General features: G+C 37.5%; 1 protein-coding gene across 5 annotated transcripts in view; it reads left to right on the top strand.

Annotated features, from left to right (window-relative positions):
• The window catches only part of LOC150084061 (protein deacetylase HDAC6-like), a 463,437-nt gene that overhangs the window by 361,535 nt on the left and 82,116 nt on the right, over nt 1–19,786 (top strand). For all 5 annotated transcript variants that reach the window (XM_090375877.1, XM_090375876.1, XM_090375878.1 and 2 more), the window contains one exon: nt 14,172–14,237. In XM_090375877.1, the coding sequence (XP_090232003.1) occupies nt 14,172–14,237 (66 nt within the window). The remainder of the gene's footprint in view (nt 1–14,171; nt 14,238–19,786) is intronic.

The following is a 19,786-nucleotide window of genomic DNA, read 5'->3' as shown; positions in this document are numbered from 1 at the left end:
CATCAACAGTTGACCCATCGATATCAAGTGGACCAATCTGATTCATCCCCTTCCTTCTAGAGTTTACATAAGTAAAGAACTCTTTGCTGTTTTTCTTTGCATCCCTTGCCAAAGATTTCTCGTAATCTGCCTTCGCCTGCCTAACCTCCTTGGTAACTTGGTTACAGATCAACTTGTATCTATCATAGGCTTCTGTGTCATGTGTTAATTTGTATGTATCCCATGCATGTTTCTTCTCTGCCATATGCCTCATTAGTTCATCTGACATCCATTTAGGCCTAAACCTTGAACAATATTTCTTAGTTAGTATGTAAAGCCTAGTAGCTTCCAAGATAAGTTCTTTGAATGCTTCCCATTTTGCATTTGCTGTTGGTAACATCACCAGTTGGTCCCACTGTATAGAATTTAAATACTGTCTCAGTCCATCGTAGTCGCCTTTACGAAAGCAATAACCCTTCCCTTTACCCCTAATGGTAGTTACCTCTTTGAGTAAATCCCACTTCAGCACACTGTGATCACTGCCACCTAGTGGTTCATTTATCTGCAGATTCTTAATGCATGAAGAATCACTGCTGATAATCAAATCAAGAGTATTCCTCCCTCTAGTTGCCTCCCGAACATGCTGATGTAGAAAACAATCATCCAATAAATCCACAAAAGTTGGGCCTATTGTTGTTTTGTATATTTATCAATGATATTGATGAAGACATATCTGGCTTAATGTCCAAGTTTGCAGATGATACGAAGGTTGGCAGGGTTGTTAATGATAGTAATGACAGTATGCTACTGCAACAGGAACTAGAAAAGTTGGGCAGATGGACTGAAATGTGGCAACTGAAGTTTAACATTGACAAATGCAAAGTACTGCATATGGGTAGCAGTAACCCCAGAGAAATGTACCAACTATGTATTACTACACTCAGGGTGGTAGAGAATGAAAAAAATATGGTGTAATTGTGTGGTCAGATATTAAGTTTTCTGAGCAGTGCAGACAGGCAGCAAGAGTAGCTGCCTATCATGGGGTCTTGTCAGTGATATACAGGAATTTTGCTAGCAAGGATAAAGATGTGATTATCCCTTTCTATAAGGCAGTGGTCAGGCCACACCTTGAGTATTGCGTACAGGTCTGGAGGCCTCATTTTAGGAAGGATATAGAGTTGGTAGAATGAGTACAGAGAAGGGCAACAAGATTGGTGGGGGAACAAAGGGGTCCTCTTACCAAGTTCTGCAAATTGCAGTGTCTGGAGACTTGGCACCTGCAAGGTGATCTGTTTGAGGTGTATAAGGCCTTGAATAGCTTGAGCAGGCTCAATGCTGATGGGATTCTTCCTCTTGCTCAGATTACAAACCTGAGGGGACATAAATTAAAATTGAGGAAAGTCAGTTGCAGAATAGATGTGTGGAAATTTGTCTTTAGCCAGCTGATTTCTGCAACAAACTTCCATCTATTGTTGTGGAAGTTGATAGCTTAAGTAAATTCAAGGAAGAACGAGACAAGGTTTTGGAGCGAATAGAAGGGTGAAATGGGAAGTGGGTTTTTTTTTTTTTTTTTTATCTGATACTGTATAAGCTTGCTTTCCTGCATCATATGGCTCTACTAATGCTTATACTAAAACAACAAAACACTTATTTTGTTGTTTTTTGCCTTTTATAATTGCCCATTGGTGTCTCCCATACAAGATTCCAACACATTTGGACTCCATTTTCCCTGGTATCTTTTTTAGGAGACCACTCCTAAGTTTTCAGAAAAAAAAGTCTAAATGGGAATGTAGTAAATTAAGCTTTAATGACATGTTGCATCCCAACTTTCTGTACGCTAAAATTAGCTCATCCACAATTTCACTTTAATTTAGTGATTTCTCATTGCGTAAAAAGTTCCGGCAGACATTTTTGAATTCCTTCCATGCTCTTATTTCTATAGCATTTAATATTTTAGTGAATTCCTCATCTTGGAATACCATTTTGATTTGAGGACCCACAAAAATTCCCTCTTTTATCTTTGCATCACTGATTCAAGGAAACTTTTGCCTCAAACAGGAAAATTCTTCTCCTTTATTTGTCCATTGCTTTCACAAATATTTTTTTTCAGACCCAGCTTGATGTGCAGTGGAGGTAAATAGATTTTTGACTTACCCACCAGTGGAGGATTTGCTACATTTTTCTGGCCTGGTGTAGTTTCTGAATGATCTGGCCATTTCTTTTTTTACAGTGTAGTGGCAATTTTTCACTCAGCTACCCCTCTCGCTAAAAAAGCAGCAGTATTTAGTGTATCCACATTGCAACCCAATGAGAAAAGCCACTTTTAGGTTGGCACAGATATGCCATTTGTATTTTCAATAGCATATGTTTTGTAAAAGAACCTGTAGGTTCTCATATGTTTCCTTCATGTGAACTGCATGGGCCAATGGTATAAGATGGATACTTATTTCCATTATGGAGTAAAACTGCTTTCAAATCAACCTTGGATGAATCAATGAAAAGCCTCCACTGTTCAGGGACATGCTCCAGATCTAAATCTTTCATTGATTCCTGGACTCTGTTACAGTAAACCAAAGCACCATTCTGAAGTAATAGGTCATTAGGTTAGATCACCTCTTCCCATAAAAAGACACATCGACACCTTTTTCAAAAAGGTTCCACTGCTGAAGCCGTGATCCCTAGTAATCGAGCCTTGGTTTTAGAAAGGACCAAATTGTTCAATTCTGCCTGAGTGATTAGATGCAACTTTGCAGTATCAAGGGTTGAAAATTCTGGGTCTGTACCCATTCTGGATTCTGTATCTTCTGGAGACTCCTTTTCCGATCCTGAATCAGAGTTAAGTCCATAAGTTTCTGGTGGCTTTGGTACTGTCATTGTATCATTATGAGGAACTGGCCTTAGAGCAGCAGGTGTGTTGGAATACTTTAATTTATGCTTGGATTTCCCAGAAAAACCAGAAATATTGGTCATACAAATGTAACGGTTATTTATGTGGTTTTGAGGTTCCTGTCATATCACCAGAACAGCAAAAGGCATTGATTTATGATGGCCTCTAAGCCAGCCTGTTACTGTCCTTGAACATGAGCCACAGGAAATCTTTGGAGGCCCATACTTTATCTTGTTCCTTGACCTTACATCCAAAATACAGTTCATGGACTTTTCTTACATGTTGTGACAGTGGGTTCTGCAGCAATTTTAATACCACTTCTCCACAAATGTAGCAATAGCTATCAGGCTTATTTCAGCAAGAACGCAACATATTTCATGTACAGTTGAGGTACGCACACATAAGAACACAGTTAAGAAATTGAAGAATTTTTATTTCTAATTTAAACACAGTGCACAATTTGCATTAATACACACAACACTTGTTTAGTATTAGCATTAGTAGAGGCACATGATGCAAAAAAGCAAGCTTATACCGCATCAGCCAAAAAAAAAAACCAAAAAAAAAAAACCCATTTTACTGATCCATTCATTCAAAATGTTTGACTAATTCTGGTTTGAATTTATTTAAGATATCAACTTCCACAACAGATAGAAGTTTGTTCCAGCAATCAACTACCCACTAGCTAAAGGCAAACTTCCACACATCTATTCTACAACTGTCTTTCCTCAGTTTGAATCTGTGGCCCTTCAAGTTTGTAATCTGAGCAAGAAGAAGAATCCCATCAGCATTGAGTCTGCTCAATTGATTCAAGGGCTTATACACCTCAATCAGATCGCCTTGCAGGTGCTTAGTCTCTAGAAGCTGCAATTTGCAGCATTTCAGCCTTTCTTCATAAGAGGACCCCTTTGTTCCCTTCACCAGTCTTGTTGCTCTTCTCTGTACTCATTCTAGCAACTCTACATCCTTCCTAAAATGAGACTTATACAAAGGGATAAACACCTCCTTATCCCTGCAAAATTCCTGTATATCATTGACATACAGGAATCTGTAATCAGGTCACAAAGGAGGTTCGGCAGGCGAAGGCAGATTACGAGAAATCCTTGGCAAAAGATGCTAAGAAAAACAGCAAGGATTTCTTTACTTATATAAACTCTAAAAGGAAGGGGATGAATCTGATTGGTCCACTTGACATTGATGATTCGACTGTTGATGATCCTGCTCAGATAGCAAACAAACTGAACGAGTATTTTGCATCTACATTCACATGTGAGGAATTATTAGGGTTTAAAAATGGCAGAAGGTTATCAAATTGTAGCAGGATACTTAATGATTTTGTAATAACTGAGAGCAAAGTGGAAGAGAAACTGTTGAAGTTAAACGTAAGAAAAGCACCTGGGGTGGATGAGATCTATCCAGTTATATTAAAGGAGGCGGCAAAGCAACTAAGTAAACCCTTAGCCATAATGATGAGAGCATCCTTGGACTCAGGGGAGGTTCCCACGGACTGGAGATGTGCAAATGTATCCCCAATTCACAAAGGGGGATCGAAGGGTGACACGAGTAATTACAGACCAGTTAGTTTAACTTCTGTTCCTGGTAAAATAATGGAGTCGCTGGTTAAAGATGCATTGCAGGATCATCTAGACAAGACTGCAGCAATAATTCAGACACAGCATGTGTTTGTTAAGGGAAAGTCTTGTCTAACAAATTTTATAGGATATTATGATGTGGTTACAAAGGAACTGGATGCAAAAAATAATTTTGATATCATATATTTGGATTTCAGGAAAGCTTTTGACACTGTTGCGCATGGAAGACTATTGTACAAATTGGAGCAGAATGGTATTAAGGGTAAGTTGCTACAATGGATAAAAGGATGGTTAAGTGCGAGAAGACAGAGGGTGGTAATCAATGGGTGCTGCTCTTCTTGGACTAATGTTATTAGTGGAGTCCCACAGGGTTCGGTGTTGGGTCCACTGTTGTTTTGTATATTTATCAATGATATTGATGAAGGTATATTAGGCTTAGTGTCGAAGTTTGCAGATGATACAAAGGTTGGCAGGGTTGTTAATGACAGTAATGACAGTGTGCTACTGCAACAGGATCTAGATAATTTGGGCAGATGGGCTAAGAAGTGGCAACTGAAGTTTAACCTTGACAAATGCAAAGTACTGCATATGGGTAGAAGTAACCCCAAAGAAACGTACCAACTGTGTGGTACTACACTTAAGGTGGTAGAAAATGAAAAAGACCTGGGAGTAATTGTGCAGGCAGATATGAAGTTTTCTGAGCAATGCAGACAGGCTGCCAGGGCAGGTCATGGGGTTTTGTCAATGATATATAGGAATTTTGCTAGCAGGGAAAAGGAGGTGATTATCCCTCCTGTATAAGGCAATGGTCAGGCCATGCCTTGAGTACTGCGTACAGGTCTGGAGGCCTCATTTTAGGAAGGATGTAGATTTTCTTGAGCGTGTACAGAGAAGGGCAACAAGATTGGTGAGGGGAATGAAGGGATCCTCTTATCAAGAGAGGCTTAAGTTCTGCAAATTGCAGTAGCTAGAGACTAGGCACCTGCGCGGTGATCTGATTGAGGTGTATAAGGCTTGATTGGGTTCAGCAAGCTGAATTCTGATGGGATCCTTCCACTTGTTCAGATTACGAACCTAAGGGGGCATAAATTCAAATTAAGAAAGGACAGATGTAGAATAGATGTGCGGAAATTTGCCTTTAGACAGCGGGTGGTTAATTGCTGGAACAAACTTCCATCTGTCGTTGTGGAAGTTGATAGGTTGAATAAATTTAAGGAGGAACTGGACAGGCATTTGGAGGGAATGGTGTGATTTTTTTGATTTTTTTTATTTTTGGCTGATACTGCATAAGCTCATACATTTGCTTTCTTGCATCACATGCCACTACTACTACAAGACCCCATGACTTACTCTGGCAGCCTGTCTACACTGTTTAGAAAACTTCATATCTGGCTACACAATTACCCCCAGTCTCTTTCATTTTCCACTACCCTGAGTGTTGTAACACCATCCAGTTGGTTCATTTCTCTGGGGTTACTGCTACCCATATGCAGTACTTTGCATTTATCAATGTTAAACTTCAGTTGCCTCTTCTCAGCCCATCTACTGAACTTTTCCAGATCATATTGTATCAGCATACTGTCATTACTGTTATTAACAATCCTGCCACCCTTTGTATCATCTGCAAACTTTGACATGAAGCTTGATATACCTTCATCAATATCATTGATAAATATACAAAACAATGGGCCAACACTGAACCCTGAGGGACACCACAAATAACATTAGTCCGCATAGAGCAGTATCCGTTGATTACCACTCTTTGTCTTCTCCCACTCAACCAATGTTTTATCCATTGTAGCATCTTGCCCTTAATGCTTGCTGTTCCAATTTGTACAGTTGTCTTCCATGTGCGACAATATTAAAAGCTTTCCTGAGATTCAAGTATATGATATCAAAATTATTTTTTGCATCCAATTCCTTTGTGACCCCATCATAGTATCCAGTCAAATTGGTCAGACAAGACTGCACCTTAACAAACCCGTGCTGTGTCTGAATTATTACTGCTGTCTTTTCTAGATGATCCTGCAATGCTTCTTTAACCAGTGACTCCATTATTTTCCCTTGAACAGAAGTCAAACTAACAGGTCTGTAATTACTCGTGTCATTCTTTCATCCCCCTTTGTGAATTGGAGATACACTTACACATCTCCAGCCTGTGAGAACTTCCTCCAAGTCTAAGGATGCTCCCATAATTATGGCGAAGCGTTTGCTTACTTCCTTTGCCACCTCCTTTAATATAACTGGATAGACCCCATCTACCCCAGGTGCCTTTCTTATTTTTAACTTCAACAATTTCTCCTCCACTTTCCTCTCAGTTATTACAAAATCATTTAACTCCCTGTTAGCAATGGTATATTCGGGCCGGAACGCACTGGAACAACATGCCGGTACTTTTTCTAAGTGTCATAATAGAAAATCATTAAATTTATACCCCTAATATTATGAAATAATGTCATAATCAAAGGGAAGGGAGAAATATCTATTTTACCCATTGCTACTAAAAATATATATTAATAGTAATCTTTAAAATTAATAGATTTCTTTAAAAATTTATTTAAAAACAAAAATATAAATTTCGCAATGAAACTTGTACGTTTCTTACTAAAGTACATTGTGTTAGACAAAGAGATCCAACGAATGAGATATACTGTGATGTGTGCAAACGCTGCATTTTGATTCGCCATAAGCTGAATGCTAGAACTGCTTGTTCTATGAATCGTGAATCTGAAGTCTGATTCAGTTACTGTACAGTCGATGTGGCGCTGTCATAGTCTTCTGGAGAATGATCATTCCGGTACTATTTTTTTTAGCAATACACCTCTGCCTGTTAGAGTTTGATAAACATCTGGCCCTCTCCTCCTTGAATAACTCCTCATGTGCGAATGTAAATACAAAATAATCATTTAGTTTGACAGCTATCTGGGATTGATTATCTACAGTCAAACCATTGATAGCAAGTGGACCAATCTGATTCATCACCTTCCTTTTAGATTTTATATAAGTAAAGAAATCCTTGCTGTTTTTCTTAGCATCCTTTGCCAAAGATTTCTCATAATCTGCCTTCTCTTGACTAATCTCCTTTGTGACTTGATTACAGACTAGCTTATATCTACCGTGGGCTTCTGTGTTGCCTGACAATTTGTGTGCATCCCATGCATTTTTCTTCTCTACCACAAGTCTCATTAGTTCATCTGACATCCATTTGGGCCTAAACCTAGAGCAGTATTTCTTAGTTGGAACAAAAAGCTTAGTAGCTTCCAAAATTACTTCCTTGAAAGCTTCTCAATTTTAGAATTTGCTGTTGGTAACATCATCAGTTGGTCCCACTGTATAGAACCTAAAAAATCTCTGAGACCACTGTAGTTGCCTTTACGAAAGCAAAAACCCTTCCCTTTACCCCTGATGGTAGTTACATCTTTAAGTAAATCCCACATGAGTACACTGTGATCACTGACTCCTAGTGGTTCCTTTATCTGTAAATTCTTAATACATAATAATCATTGCTGATAATCGGATCAAGAGTCTCCCTCTTTTTGCCTTTCTAACATGCTGCTGTAGAAAACAATCATCCAATAAATCCACAAAAGCCTTTCTAGTGTGCAAGTGACCAACCCACAAGTTCCAGTCTATAACTGGGAAGTTAAAATCCCTCATTAAAAGACACTGATTTACTGGCACACTCTGTTTCTCTGTATAATTGTTCATTGTACTCATCAGAGTCATTAGGCCTATAACAAACTCCTACCCTCATTTTTGCTTTCCCAGTGCTTATGTCACACCAAACTGACTCAACATTACACTGTCCATCTATGTCAATTGGATGCACTTTGTAAGATTTTGTTTCTTAACTATCAGCATAACACATCCTCCCTTCTTATCCTGTCTATCTTTTCTGTACACATTATACTCCCCAAATTCCAATTCTGCACTGCTTATATCTGTGTGATACTACGTCTCTGAAAACCCAACAATATCTGCCTTTGATGTCTTGACTAGCATCTGTTCTTACTCTTAGTTACTCTAACACAGCCCATGTATTTACTTGTTCCATAACTTCCATCAGTTCCTGAAATCCTCAGCAACTGGATTTCCGTGCTGCTGCTCATTCCAACAGAAGCAGTGCAAGAATCATTTCCACCTCTGCCTGCGGCTACTGTTACAAACACTAATGCACTAAAACACTTGTTCACCACTCATTTTCTGAAACACATTCACTTCTTGAAATACAAAAATGTTTGCTTGGTGCAGAACCCACTCATGTGTATACCAGTAGATAAGTTTCTAGAAGATTCATAATATTTCTAGAAATCTCTGTTGAAAGTTCCTGAAACATCCTAACTTTTCTTCCACGCATAACAATATTCTAGAACATTCTCAAATGTATATAGTTCCAGAATGCTTTAGAAATCTCCCGAATGTTCTAGGAGAAATTAGATGGAAAAGAGGCGAAGGTAAAGAAAGCCTGCCCGAGAAGCATGCAAAAGTTCGATGAAATTTACCGGTAAAAGTACTTTGCCATAACGACATTTGTATTGTTGCTCGCTTGGTAAACAGATGGGGGTGTTATCAGTCAGGAGTAGAAATTGAATCCCATGGGAGATTGAAACTCTCCCAAAGTGGAGGGGGTAACCTGACCTTTTTTCTTTAGAATCATTGGTGGACTAGTGGATAAATTGTTTATTAAGAAAAAAAAAAAAAAAAAAAAAAAGGCAAAGGAAGTCCACACGAGAAGCACGGCAAATTTCGAAAAAGTTTACCAGTGAAACTACGTTGCGAACATTTTTTATGACGCCAGCACCAATATGACTCTTTTCGTGATTCTAAAGAAAAAAAGGTCAGGTTACTCCCCCGTCCACACACTTTGGTAGGGTTTCAAGCTCCCGTGGGATTCAACTTCTACTCCAGACCGATAACACCCACTGTCTGTTTACCGAACGAGCAACAATACAAATGCCGTTACGGCAAAGTACTTTTACCGGTAAATGTCATCGAGCGTTTGCATGCTTCTCGTGCAGGCTTTCTTTACCTTAGCCGGAAAAGATTATTAAACCAACTACAGGTCTTGGTTTTCGATCATTAACCTACAATATTTGAAAACTGAGGGTGATGAGAACTTGCGAAGCCACAATGGAAGCATTTAATGCTTCTTGCAAGTGGCGAACTATTATACCCACTTGCAAGTGGGTACAATAGTGGCAAAAGTGTGTAAAGTTCAGGAAGGGGTATTTTGCGAGGAGGAGAGATCCACAGAAGATTCAGATGACAATTAAGATAAGATCTTGCATCAGTCCATGAGTTAAATGATCATCCCTCGTATATTTTTGTCTAGTTAGCCCTTAGCAGTTTTTGCTATCCTAAGTGTAACTTCTAGTTGAAGGAAGGATGTCATGCGCTGTTGTTTACAAAAATTTACTTTTTAACTAATGTAACACACTTGACAAACAGTAGCCTTATTCCCCTCCAGGGGTAACTGTTTGTAATTAACATACCACCAATATACTCTTTTATTGCATCTCTAGCTGAGGGGAGAAACAGGGCATCTATAGTAATCAGTCACTGATAAGTGACTAATTACTATTGTTTGCAAAAATTACTCTGCAATTGAATATGGAAGCAAATCAAATATCAAAGCAAATATACAGCCAATTTTTAGTAATTTTCCCTCTTGAAAATACAGCAATATGATGTACAGTAGATACAAGTATATTACAGTCTTCACTTTTTCCAGTTTCCAATATGAAATTGCTAGGTCTTTGAACACAGTACTTTTTTCCCTAACTAGTTTCAGGGTACCCACAGTATATCCAAAACCACAGTATGAAGAGGCACATTATAAACTAAAGCTAATTACTTGCTTTAAACAGTGATGGGTGCTGAGACTTTTTCTTTGCCAATACCCATCATCATCATCATCATCATCCATTTTCAATCCACTGCAGGATGAAGGCCTCTCCAGCAACTTTCCAGTTGCTGGAGAGGCCTTGATGGGTATTGGCTGGAGAGGCCTCCAGCCAATACCTATCAATATATAAATAATGGATGTTGATGAGTGTAAATAATTTTAGGATATTGGCTGCAGATAAGTGCCATCAGTGTGTATCACAAGGGACTGAGTTACTCATGTGCTCGATGTAGGGAATAATTTCAAACTAGATTCATTTGGATTTTAGCAAGGCATTTGACTCTGTCCTTCATGAAAGATTACTATATAAGCTGGAACATGTTGGGATTACTGGAAAGTTTCTAAGATGGATTGCAGGTTGGCTGTAGGGCAGAAAGCAAAGGATTGTGATTAATGGATATTCTTCAAATTAGTGTTAACATCGCCGACCGGGCTAGCCGAGTGGGTAAAGTACCTGCCCGGCAACCCAAAGGTCGCGGGTTCGATTCCCGCCTCGGGCTTGGATCAAAGTACTGCAAAAACCTTGGGAGGTGCAATATGGCCACAGAAGCCGATGCGCCAACAACTACCAAATCAAAAAAAAAAAAAAAAAAAAAAAAAGTGTTAACATCAGGAGTGGGTCGCCCCCCCCAAGGATTGGTTCTTGGACCACTGTTGTTTGTGATTTACTTAAAACATGACATCAGTGAAAGGATAGAGGACAATGTCAAAATCTGCAGATCACTGTAAAGATTTGGAGAGTTGTTAATGATCAATGCCAAGCAGTGCTCCTTCATGATGACTTGATCAGGCTTCAAGAATTGTCAGAAAAGTGGCAGCTATATTTTAATGCAACAAAATGCACTTGGAAAATAGCAACCCCAAAATAACTTAAACACTTGGTGAGGATGAATTAAAAATGGTTAAAGGATCTGGGATTTCAATACTGGCAGATATGAAGTTTTCTGAGAAATGTAAACAGGCAGCCAGAAAAGCCCATCATGTCCTATCAATGATATATTAAACAATAGCCTGTAGAGATAGGGAGGTCATGATCCCACTGTATAAAGCAATTGTAAGACCGCATTTGGAATACTGTGCTCAGGTCTAGAGACCTCATCTGATAAAAGACATTGAGCTTCTTGAAAGGGTCCAAAGATGGTTAACTCATGGTGAGATCAGCAAAAGGACAACCATACCCAGAAAATCTTGTGTGCTACAGACCTTGGCAACCAGGCAGACCTAATTGAGGTTTATAAGACTCAGAGGGGTTAATAAAATGAAGGAAGGTGAAATTTTCACTGTTATAAAAAATCCCAGAACTAGGGACCATGAACAAGAGGAGAGATTTAGGCAAGATTGTAGAAAGTTTGCTTCCAGTCAGCAAGCCATTGATTACAAGAGTTTCTCCACAGATAATTGAGGCCGACAATTTAAAAAAATTCAAAAATCTACTAGATTGTTACCTAAATGCAGAGAGAAATGCATACTTTATCTATTTTATATCTATTTTTATTTTTTGGCCAGTGTGGCTTCCTTGCACTACATTGCTGATGCTAATATTATTACTAATACTGCCTTAGAAATATATATGGCCATGACTAGTGTGGTTGTCAAATTAGGCTCCTGGAAAACCTGAATATAAACTTTATATGTTTCATTCATTTACTTTTAACTTTCCATTATATTTCTATCTTAAAACCTTTGCCAAATGTCATCTCCCTTCGGCAAAATTGCTAGATATTTACTTTTGATCCTATTCCAAAGTTTTCTAGACAAACTTTAAGAAGTAGTAGAATATAAATATCTTTGCTGCCCTGCACAAGGCAGGTATGACTATTCAGAACTATTTGTCAGTGGTTAAAGTAGTAATACAGGATCATCTGAACAGGAATGCAGTTATACTGAAATTACAGCGTGGATTTGTTATGGTGAGATCTTGTCTCACAAATCTGATCAGCTACTATAACAAGTCACAAAGGAACTACTTGGAAAAAAATAATTTTGTCATGTACTTAGATTTCAGTAAAGCTTTTGATACTGCTCCATGTGAAACTGCTATATAAATTGAAGAAGTGTGGTATTAGGGGCAGGTTACTGCTGCAGATAAAAGGATGGTTGAGTGGCAGGAGGCATTGGTTATTAAAGTCCACCACTCTTCATTGGCTAATATTATTGGTGGAGTCCATTAGGGCTTGGTTTCTGGGTTCCTTATTTTCAATATTTATTAACAGTACTGATAAAGTTTAATGTTTAATTTTGCTGATGACATAAAGATTGCCAGGGTGGTTAGTGACAGAAATCAGGGTATGATGCTGCAACAAAAATATGACCTAGAAAAATTAAGCAGATGAGCTGAGAAGTGTCAATTGAAGTTTACATTGATAAATGCAAGGTGCTGCACTTGGGTAGCAGTAATCCAGATTAATATACCAATTGGGCAATACTACCTCAAGGTGGTGGAAAATGAAAATGGCTTAGGGGTAATTATATGGTCCAACATGAAGTTTTCTGAGTAGTACAGACAAGCTGCTAGGACAGCTCATGATATACAAGAATTTTGCCAGCAGGGACAAGGATGGTGACAATATACTGTTATACCACATGAAAGGAATTGTTTCAAACTGTCTAATTTTATAAGTCATTATTTTATTATACTGCATTTAATTTACATTTTAGTGAATTCTGATATGGATAATATAGAGGCAATTTACCTTTTTCTTGTTTTATTTTGCTCCCCTTTGTTTTTCTTTGATATGGTTACTCCTGTTCTAATGTAATTTGTTAATTAATTTAATTTTCTGTGTTTTGAAGTTTGTTTTTTAAATTTTCAAGATCTTATAATTGAGTATTTAATATGTTGTTTTGCTTTATAATTTCACTTAGTGGATTATGTTGCATATTTGCATTTGGGTTTTGACCTGTCGATGGTTTTGGGTCAACATGGAAATTTACATTTCATCTTTTCAGATGAAATGTAATTGTTTGGCTGGCACCATAGTTATTGGGTGTACCATATTTAAGACTTATTTTTCCATTGTCTCTGTCTTGATCACTCACATAGTGGCATCCACAGTTCTTTTGCAGCTAAGCAGGCCATGACAGAAATGAGAGTGTTTTAGAAATTCTGTAGGGCTAAAGCCTCCTTTATTTATTAATAAAAAATTGATCAGAGAGGAATGAGCAGGTTAATAAACACATTTTTAGTGCATGACAGTAAAGGAAGAATTTCATTCATTGGCATGGCAGAAGTGAAAGTGATATATGTAATTATTAAAGTATAGATGAAGAAGGGCAGTTAGAAGTGATCGGAGAATGCTTTTACGTGAATATTTTATTTTTCTCTATGTTATATTGGTTATTTTATTGACAATTTATATTTGACTAATTATCATATTTGATATAAAGATGGTATGTGATTAATTAATCATATGTTCTAATTTAAAAAAAAAATAAGTTCACCATTTAAAAAGTGATACTCAGAGACAAGAGAACCTTGGAACACAAAACTTTTGAGATAGCTGGACTGACTTGTAAAAAGAATACTAACTGGAAATAGATAAAAATGTGTTGTATTAATAATTTAAACATAAAAATATGTTTTCAGCTGTGTTTTATTTAATTTTTGAATACACAGAGATTATTTTATCATATACGTTTTTGGATATCTGAGTTTTTTTGATAACCATAAATAATTAATTTCAGTATTTTGGACTCAGGAACAGAAATTATCTTTTATATAATTTTTAATATACATTATATATCATTGTGTGAAAGTATGATATATTGTATTAAGCAAAAACGTAATTATTATAATTAATTATTTTAGGGAGGTATGGAAGATGGGGATTATTTATCAGCTTTCTTTCATCTTGTTTTGCCTGTTGCATATGTGGTAAGAAAGTTTATAATTATAGAAAATTAATTTTAGAGCAATGAGACTGGAATCAAATTTTATACAACTATTAATTTCAAACTAATAGTTTGGTGAGAGGTGTGCTAGAAACTGACAGTAAAGTAGTAAGTTTATTCAATAACCTTAATTTTTTTTCTGTATCTTATACAAAAAGTTTTGTCATGGCCAATTTGATAGGATGCATTTATCCAAATACATGACAGGAATCATAGCATACTACTGCAGCAAGACCTAGAAAACTTAGACAGATGGGCTGAGAAATGGCAGTTGAGGTTTAACACTGGTAAATGTAAGGTGCTGCATATGGGCCACAGTAATCCCAGAATAACATTCCAGTTAGGTGTTACCACAATCAAGGTGGTGGAGAATGAAAGAGAGGGAAATGTAGTCCAACATGAAGTTCCCTGAGACAGTCAGTCCTAGCTTATGGGGTCAAAACCCCATAAGCTAGGACAGCTTATGGGGTTTTGACAAATATACAGGAATTTTTCCAGGAGGAACAAGGAGATGATTATCCCATTGTATAAGGCCATGGTTAAGCCACATCTTGAGTGCTGCATACAATTCTGGAAGCCTTATTTTAGGAAAGATGTGGAACTTGTGGAATGGGTGAAAAGAAGAGAAACCAGGTTAGTCAAGAGCACAAAAGGATTCTCTTATCGCTGACTGGGCTAGCCAGGCGAGTAAAGTGCCTGCCTGGCAACCCAAAGGTCGCGGGTTCGAATCCCGCCTCAGGCTTGGATCAGAGTAAAATGCAAAAACTTTGGGAGGTGCATTATGACCACAGAAGCAGATGTGCCAACAACTAACAAAAAAAAAAAAAAAAAAAAAAAATCTCTTATCACAAAAGACTGATTCTACAAATTGCAACACTTAAGAACTAGGCACTTGTGAGGAGATCTGATTATAGTGTTTAAGGCTCTGAATGGATTGAGTAAACTTAGTGATTATGGTATTCTTACTCTTTTTTGGACAACACACGCAAGGGGACTTAGACTTAAATTGATAAAGGATAACTGCAGGATAGACATATGAAAAAAAAAAAAAATTTGCTTTCAGCCAGAGAGTAAATGATTATTGGAGCGACCTGCCATCTGGTGTTGTGGTAGTGGATAGTTTGAATAAATTTAAGGAAAGATTAAACAAATTATTAGTGAGGATGGACAGATGATGTGTGTCCATAAACTTGTTTCCTCACATCGTTTGCCACTACTGCTACTAATAATAATACAATATTTATTAGTCTATCAATTAAATTACATCAAAAAAGGATTTCAGAATCCTTATCAAAAAGTTATTGTTACACATTTACTCAAATACAAAGCTAATTATAAAATTCTCAAACCCATTTCTTGGGGGAAAAAAAAAAGAAGAGGGAAAAATCAATTTAATTGATTCCACCAAACCAAGTTAGAGAACAGTAACTGTTATTATTCTTATGGTAACTCGTTAAATATTAAAAACTTTCGTAAATATAATTTCATCTGAGAGTATGTCAATGATTGCCTAATCTTAGAATCCAACTTTCATAAACTGTTATTAGCATTAGCATTAGTAGAGGCATATGATGCAAGAAAGCAAGCTTATTCAGCATCAGCCAAAAAAAAAAAAAAAAACACTACTCCCATTTCACCCCTCCATTCGTTCGAAATACCTGTCCAGCTGAGCCTTAAATTTATTTAGGCTATCAACTTCAACAACAAGCGATGGGAGTCTATTCCACAAACCAACTGCCCGCTGGCTAAAGGCAAATTTCCGCACATCTATCCGACATCCGTCCTTCCTCAATTTGAATTTATGCCCTCTCAGGTGATTATTCTGAGCAAGAGGAAGAATCCCATCGGCATTGAGCATGCTCAAGCCATTCAAAGCCTTATACACCTCTATCAGATCACCTCGCCGATGCCTAGTTTCCAGACACTGTAATTTGCAAAACTTAAGCCTTTCTTCGTAAGAGCAACCCTTTGTTCCATTCACTAATCTTGTTGCCCTTCTCTGTACTCGTTCGAGCAGCTCTACATCCTTCTTGAAATGAGGCCTCCAGACCTGTATACAGTACTCAAGGTGTGGCCTGACCAATGCCTTATACAAGGGAATAATCACATCCTTATCCCTGCTAGAAAAATTCCTGTATATCATTGACAAGACACCATGAGCTACTCTTGCAGCTCGTCTGCACTGCTCAGAGAACTTCATATCTGCCTGCACAATTACCCCCAGGTCCTTTTCATTCTCTACCACTGCCAGCGTAGTGCCACAGAGTTGATACGTTGATCTGGGGTTACTGTTTCCCATATGTAGTACTTTACATTTGTCAATGATAAACTTCATTTGCCACCTCTCAGCCCATCTGCTCAACCTTTCCAGATCCTGTTGCAGCACCATAGTATCAGTAGTGTCCTTAACAACCCTGCCAACCTTGGTATCATCTGCAAACTTGGACATTAAGCCTGATACACCATCATCAATATCATTTATAAATACAGAAAACAACAATGGACCCAACACTGAACCCTGAGGAACTCCACTAATAACATTAGTCCACGTTGAGCAGTGTCCATTGATTACCACTCTCTGTCTTCTGCCACTCAACCATCCCTTTATCCATAGCAGCAATTTGCCTCCAATGCCACACTTCTCCAATTTGTGCAGCAGTCTTCCATGCGCAACAGTATCAAAAGCCTTTCTAAGATCCAAATATATAATATCAAAGTTATTCCCTGCATCCAGTTCTTTTGTGACTACATCATAGTATCCAATCAAATTGGTCAGACAAGACCTGCCCTTAACAAAACCATGCTGTGTCTGAGCTATAACTGAATTCTTGTCCAGGTGATCCTGCAGTGCTTCTTTAACCAGTGCCTCCATTAATTTTCCTGGAACCGAAGTTAAACTAACAGGTCTGTAATTACTTGTGTCAGCCTTTGATCCTCCTTTGTGAATTGGGGTTACATTTGCACATCTCCAGTCCATGGGTACCTCCCCTGAGTCCAAAGAAGCTCTCATAATTATGGCTAGGGGTTTGCTTACTTCCTTTGCTGCCTCCTTCAATATAACTGGATAGATCCCATCCACCCCTGGTGCCTTTTTTATGTTTATCCTCAGCAATTTCTCCTCCACTTTCCCCTCAGTTATTAGAAAATAATCTAGCTCACTGCCAATGTTTACTTCACCTACGACATTCCCCTTCCTGAATAACTCCTCATGTGTGAATGTAGATGCAAAATACTCGTTTAGATTGTTAGCCACCTGAGCAGGATCCTCAACTGTTGAACCATCAACATCCAGTGGACCAATCTGATTCATCCCTTTCCGTCTTGAGTTTAAATAGGTAAAGAACTCTTTTCTGTTTTTCTTTGCGTCCTTTGCCAAGGATTTCTCATAATCTGCCTTTGCCTGCCTAATCTCCTTTGTGACTTGGTTACAGACCAACTTATATCTATCATAGGCTTCCATGTCACCCATTAATTTGTATGTATCCCATGCATTTTTCTTCTCTTCCATATGTCTCATTAGTTCATCTGACAACCATTTAGGCCTGAACCTTGAACAATATTTCTTGGTTGGTATGTAAAGCCTGGTAGCTTCCAAGATTAGTTCCTTGAATGATTCCCATTTTGAATTTGCTGTTGGTAACATCATCAGTTGGTCCCACTGTATAGAATTTAAATACTGTCTCAGACCATCATAGTCGCCTTTATGAAAGCAAAAACCCTTCCCTTTGCCTCTGATGGTAGTTACCTCCTTGAGTAAATCCCACTTCAGCACACTGTGATCACTGCCACCCAGTGGTTCCTTTATCTGCAGATTCCTAATGCATGAAGAATCACTACTGATAATCAGATCAAGAGTATTACTCCCTCTAGTTGCCTCCCGAACATGCTGGTGTAGAAAACAATCATCCAATAAATCCACAAAAGCCCTGCTAGTGTGTGAGTGACCAACCCACAAATTCCAGTCAATATCTGGGAAATTAAAATCCCCCATTATAAGACTCTCTGATTTACTGGCCCATTCTATTTCCCTGTACAGTATCTTATTATACTCATCAGAGTCATTAGGCCTATAGCACACTCCTACTCTCAATTTTGATTTACCTATGCTTATGTCACACCAAACTGACTCGACACTGCACTGTCCATCAATGTCGACTGGCTTCACTTCCTTGGATTTTATGTGTTTTTTAACTAATAGCATAACCCCTCCTCCCCTCCTGTCCTGTCTATCCTTTCTATACACATTGTACTCCCCAAATTCCAGTTCTGCATTCCTTATATCTGTGTGACACCACGTCTCTGATATCCCAACAATATCTGCCTTTGATGTTTTGAGCAATACCTCAAATTCATCAAATTTATTTACTAAACTCCTAGCATTGGTGTACACGCAAGTATACCTGCACTTGTTTTTATTCTTAGCTACCCTAACACAACCCATGTGTTTACTTGTATCACAATGACTTCCAGCAGTCTCTGAAATATCCTGCATCTTGTTTTTCAGGCTTCTGCTCATTCCAATAGAAGCAGTGCAAGAATCTCTTTCACCTCTGCCAGTGGCTACTGTTAATCCATTAGTCTTTGTCCCCCCCCAAGATTATTAATAACATAATAAGGCTATCTTGTTCCATATTCATTTAATGGTTTAGGATGTTGGAATTTATAAGCCCTTGTACAATGTAAACTTTAATTTGTTTTATCTAGAGAATTTTTAGCTCTCTATTGCATTAAAGTTTTTTTAAATCAAATTAAATAATTTCTGAATAGAAAATAATATCTTAAATTGTGTTAAAACAATTTTTCCTTCTAATTATTGGAAGTGATATATGGAATGACATTGTCATTCCATACATCACTTCCAATAAGTAGTTTTACTATCCTTTGTATAATTTAGTCATTCAGAAGTACTGCCTCACACCTAAATATTTACAGCATAATTTAAAACTGAATCAACTAACATAAAATATATAGACACTCTTGTTGCTAAAGTAAATTTGTCTTATATGATAATAAAAAAAATATATATCTTGCTAATCAAATAATTAATTCCAATTTAGAGAATGATCAATCCATAATCCAAGATATTTATACTGAGAAACAGTTTCTATAAGTTGGCAAGAACATGATTCAAAATAATTCCGATTTAGGCAACAATGTGAATGTAACTTTTCAGATGGTGTAATATTACGTATTTGATGTGGAGCATTTAATAATAATAATTTAGTTTTAGTAAAATACAGCTAATTGCTAACTGATAATTATGAATCCATTTCTGTATTTGAATAAGGTCACATTGCAAATCTAAAGTCATTCTGTTTAAGCCTTTTCCTGTTATATTATCATTATAAACTTTAATAAAGACTCTTTGAACAAACTAAATACGTCATTTGTATTATAAAATATTAAAAAGTTTGGGGCCTGAGTGAGTTTCTTGTAGAAGACCTCTTTTAATACCTATATTATTACTGTTCGAAAAACTTACTAATAATTTAAGAATATTCCCTCTTACTCCATATGAGGATAATTTATCCT

This window comes from Mastigoproctus giganteus, chromosome 6 (assembly GCF_048544385.1).
Source record: "Mastigoproctus giganteus isolate SK-2022 chromosome 6, ASM4854438v1, whole genome shotgun sequence".
Classification (NCBI taxonomy): Eukaryota; Metazoa; Arthropoda; class Arachnida; order Uropygi; family Thelyphonidae; genus Mastigoproctus; species Mastigoproctus giganteus.
Note: the sequence above shows the minus strand (reverse complement) of the source record. Positions and strands in the feature narration are given on the sequence as shown.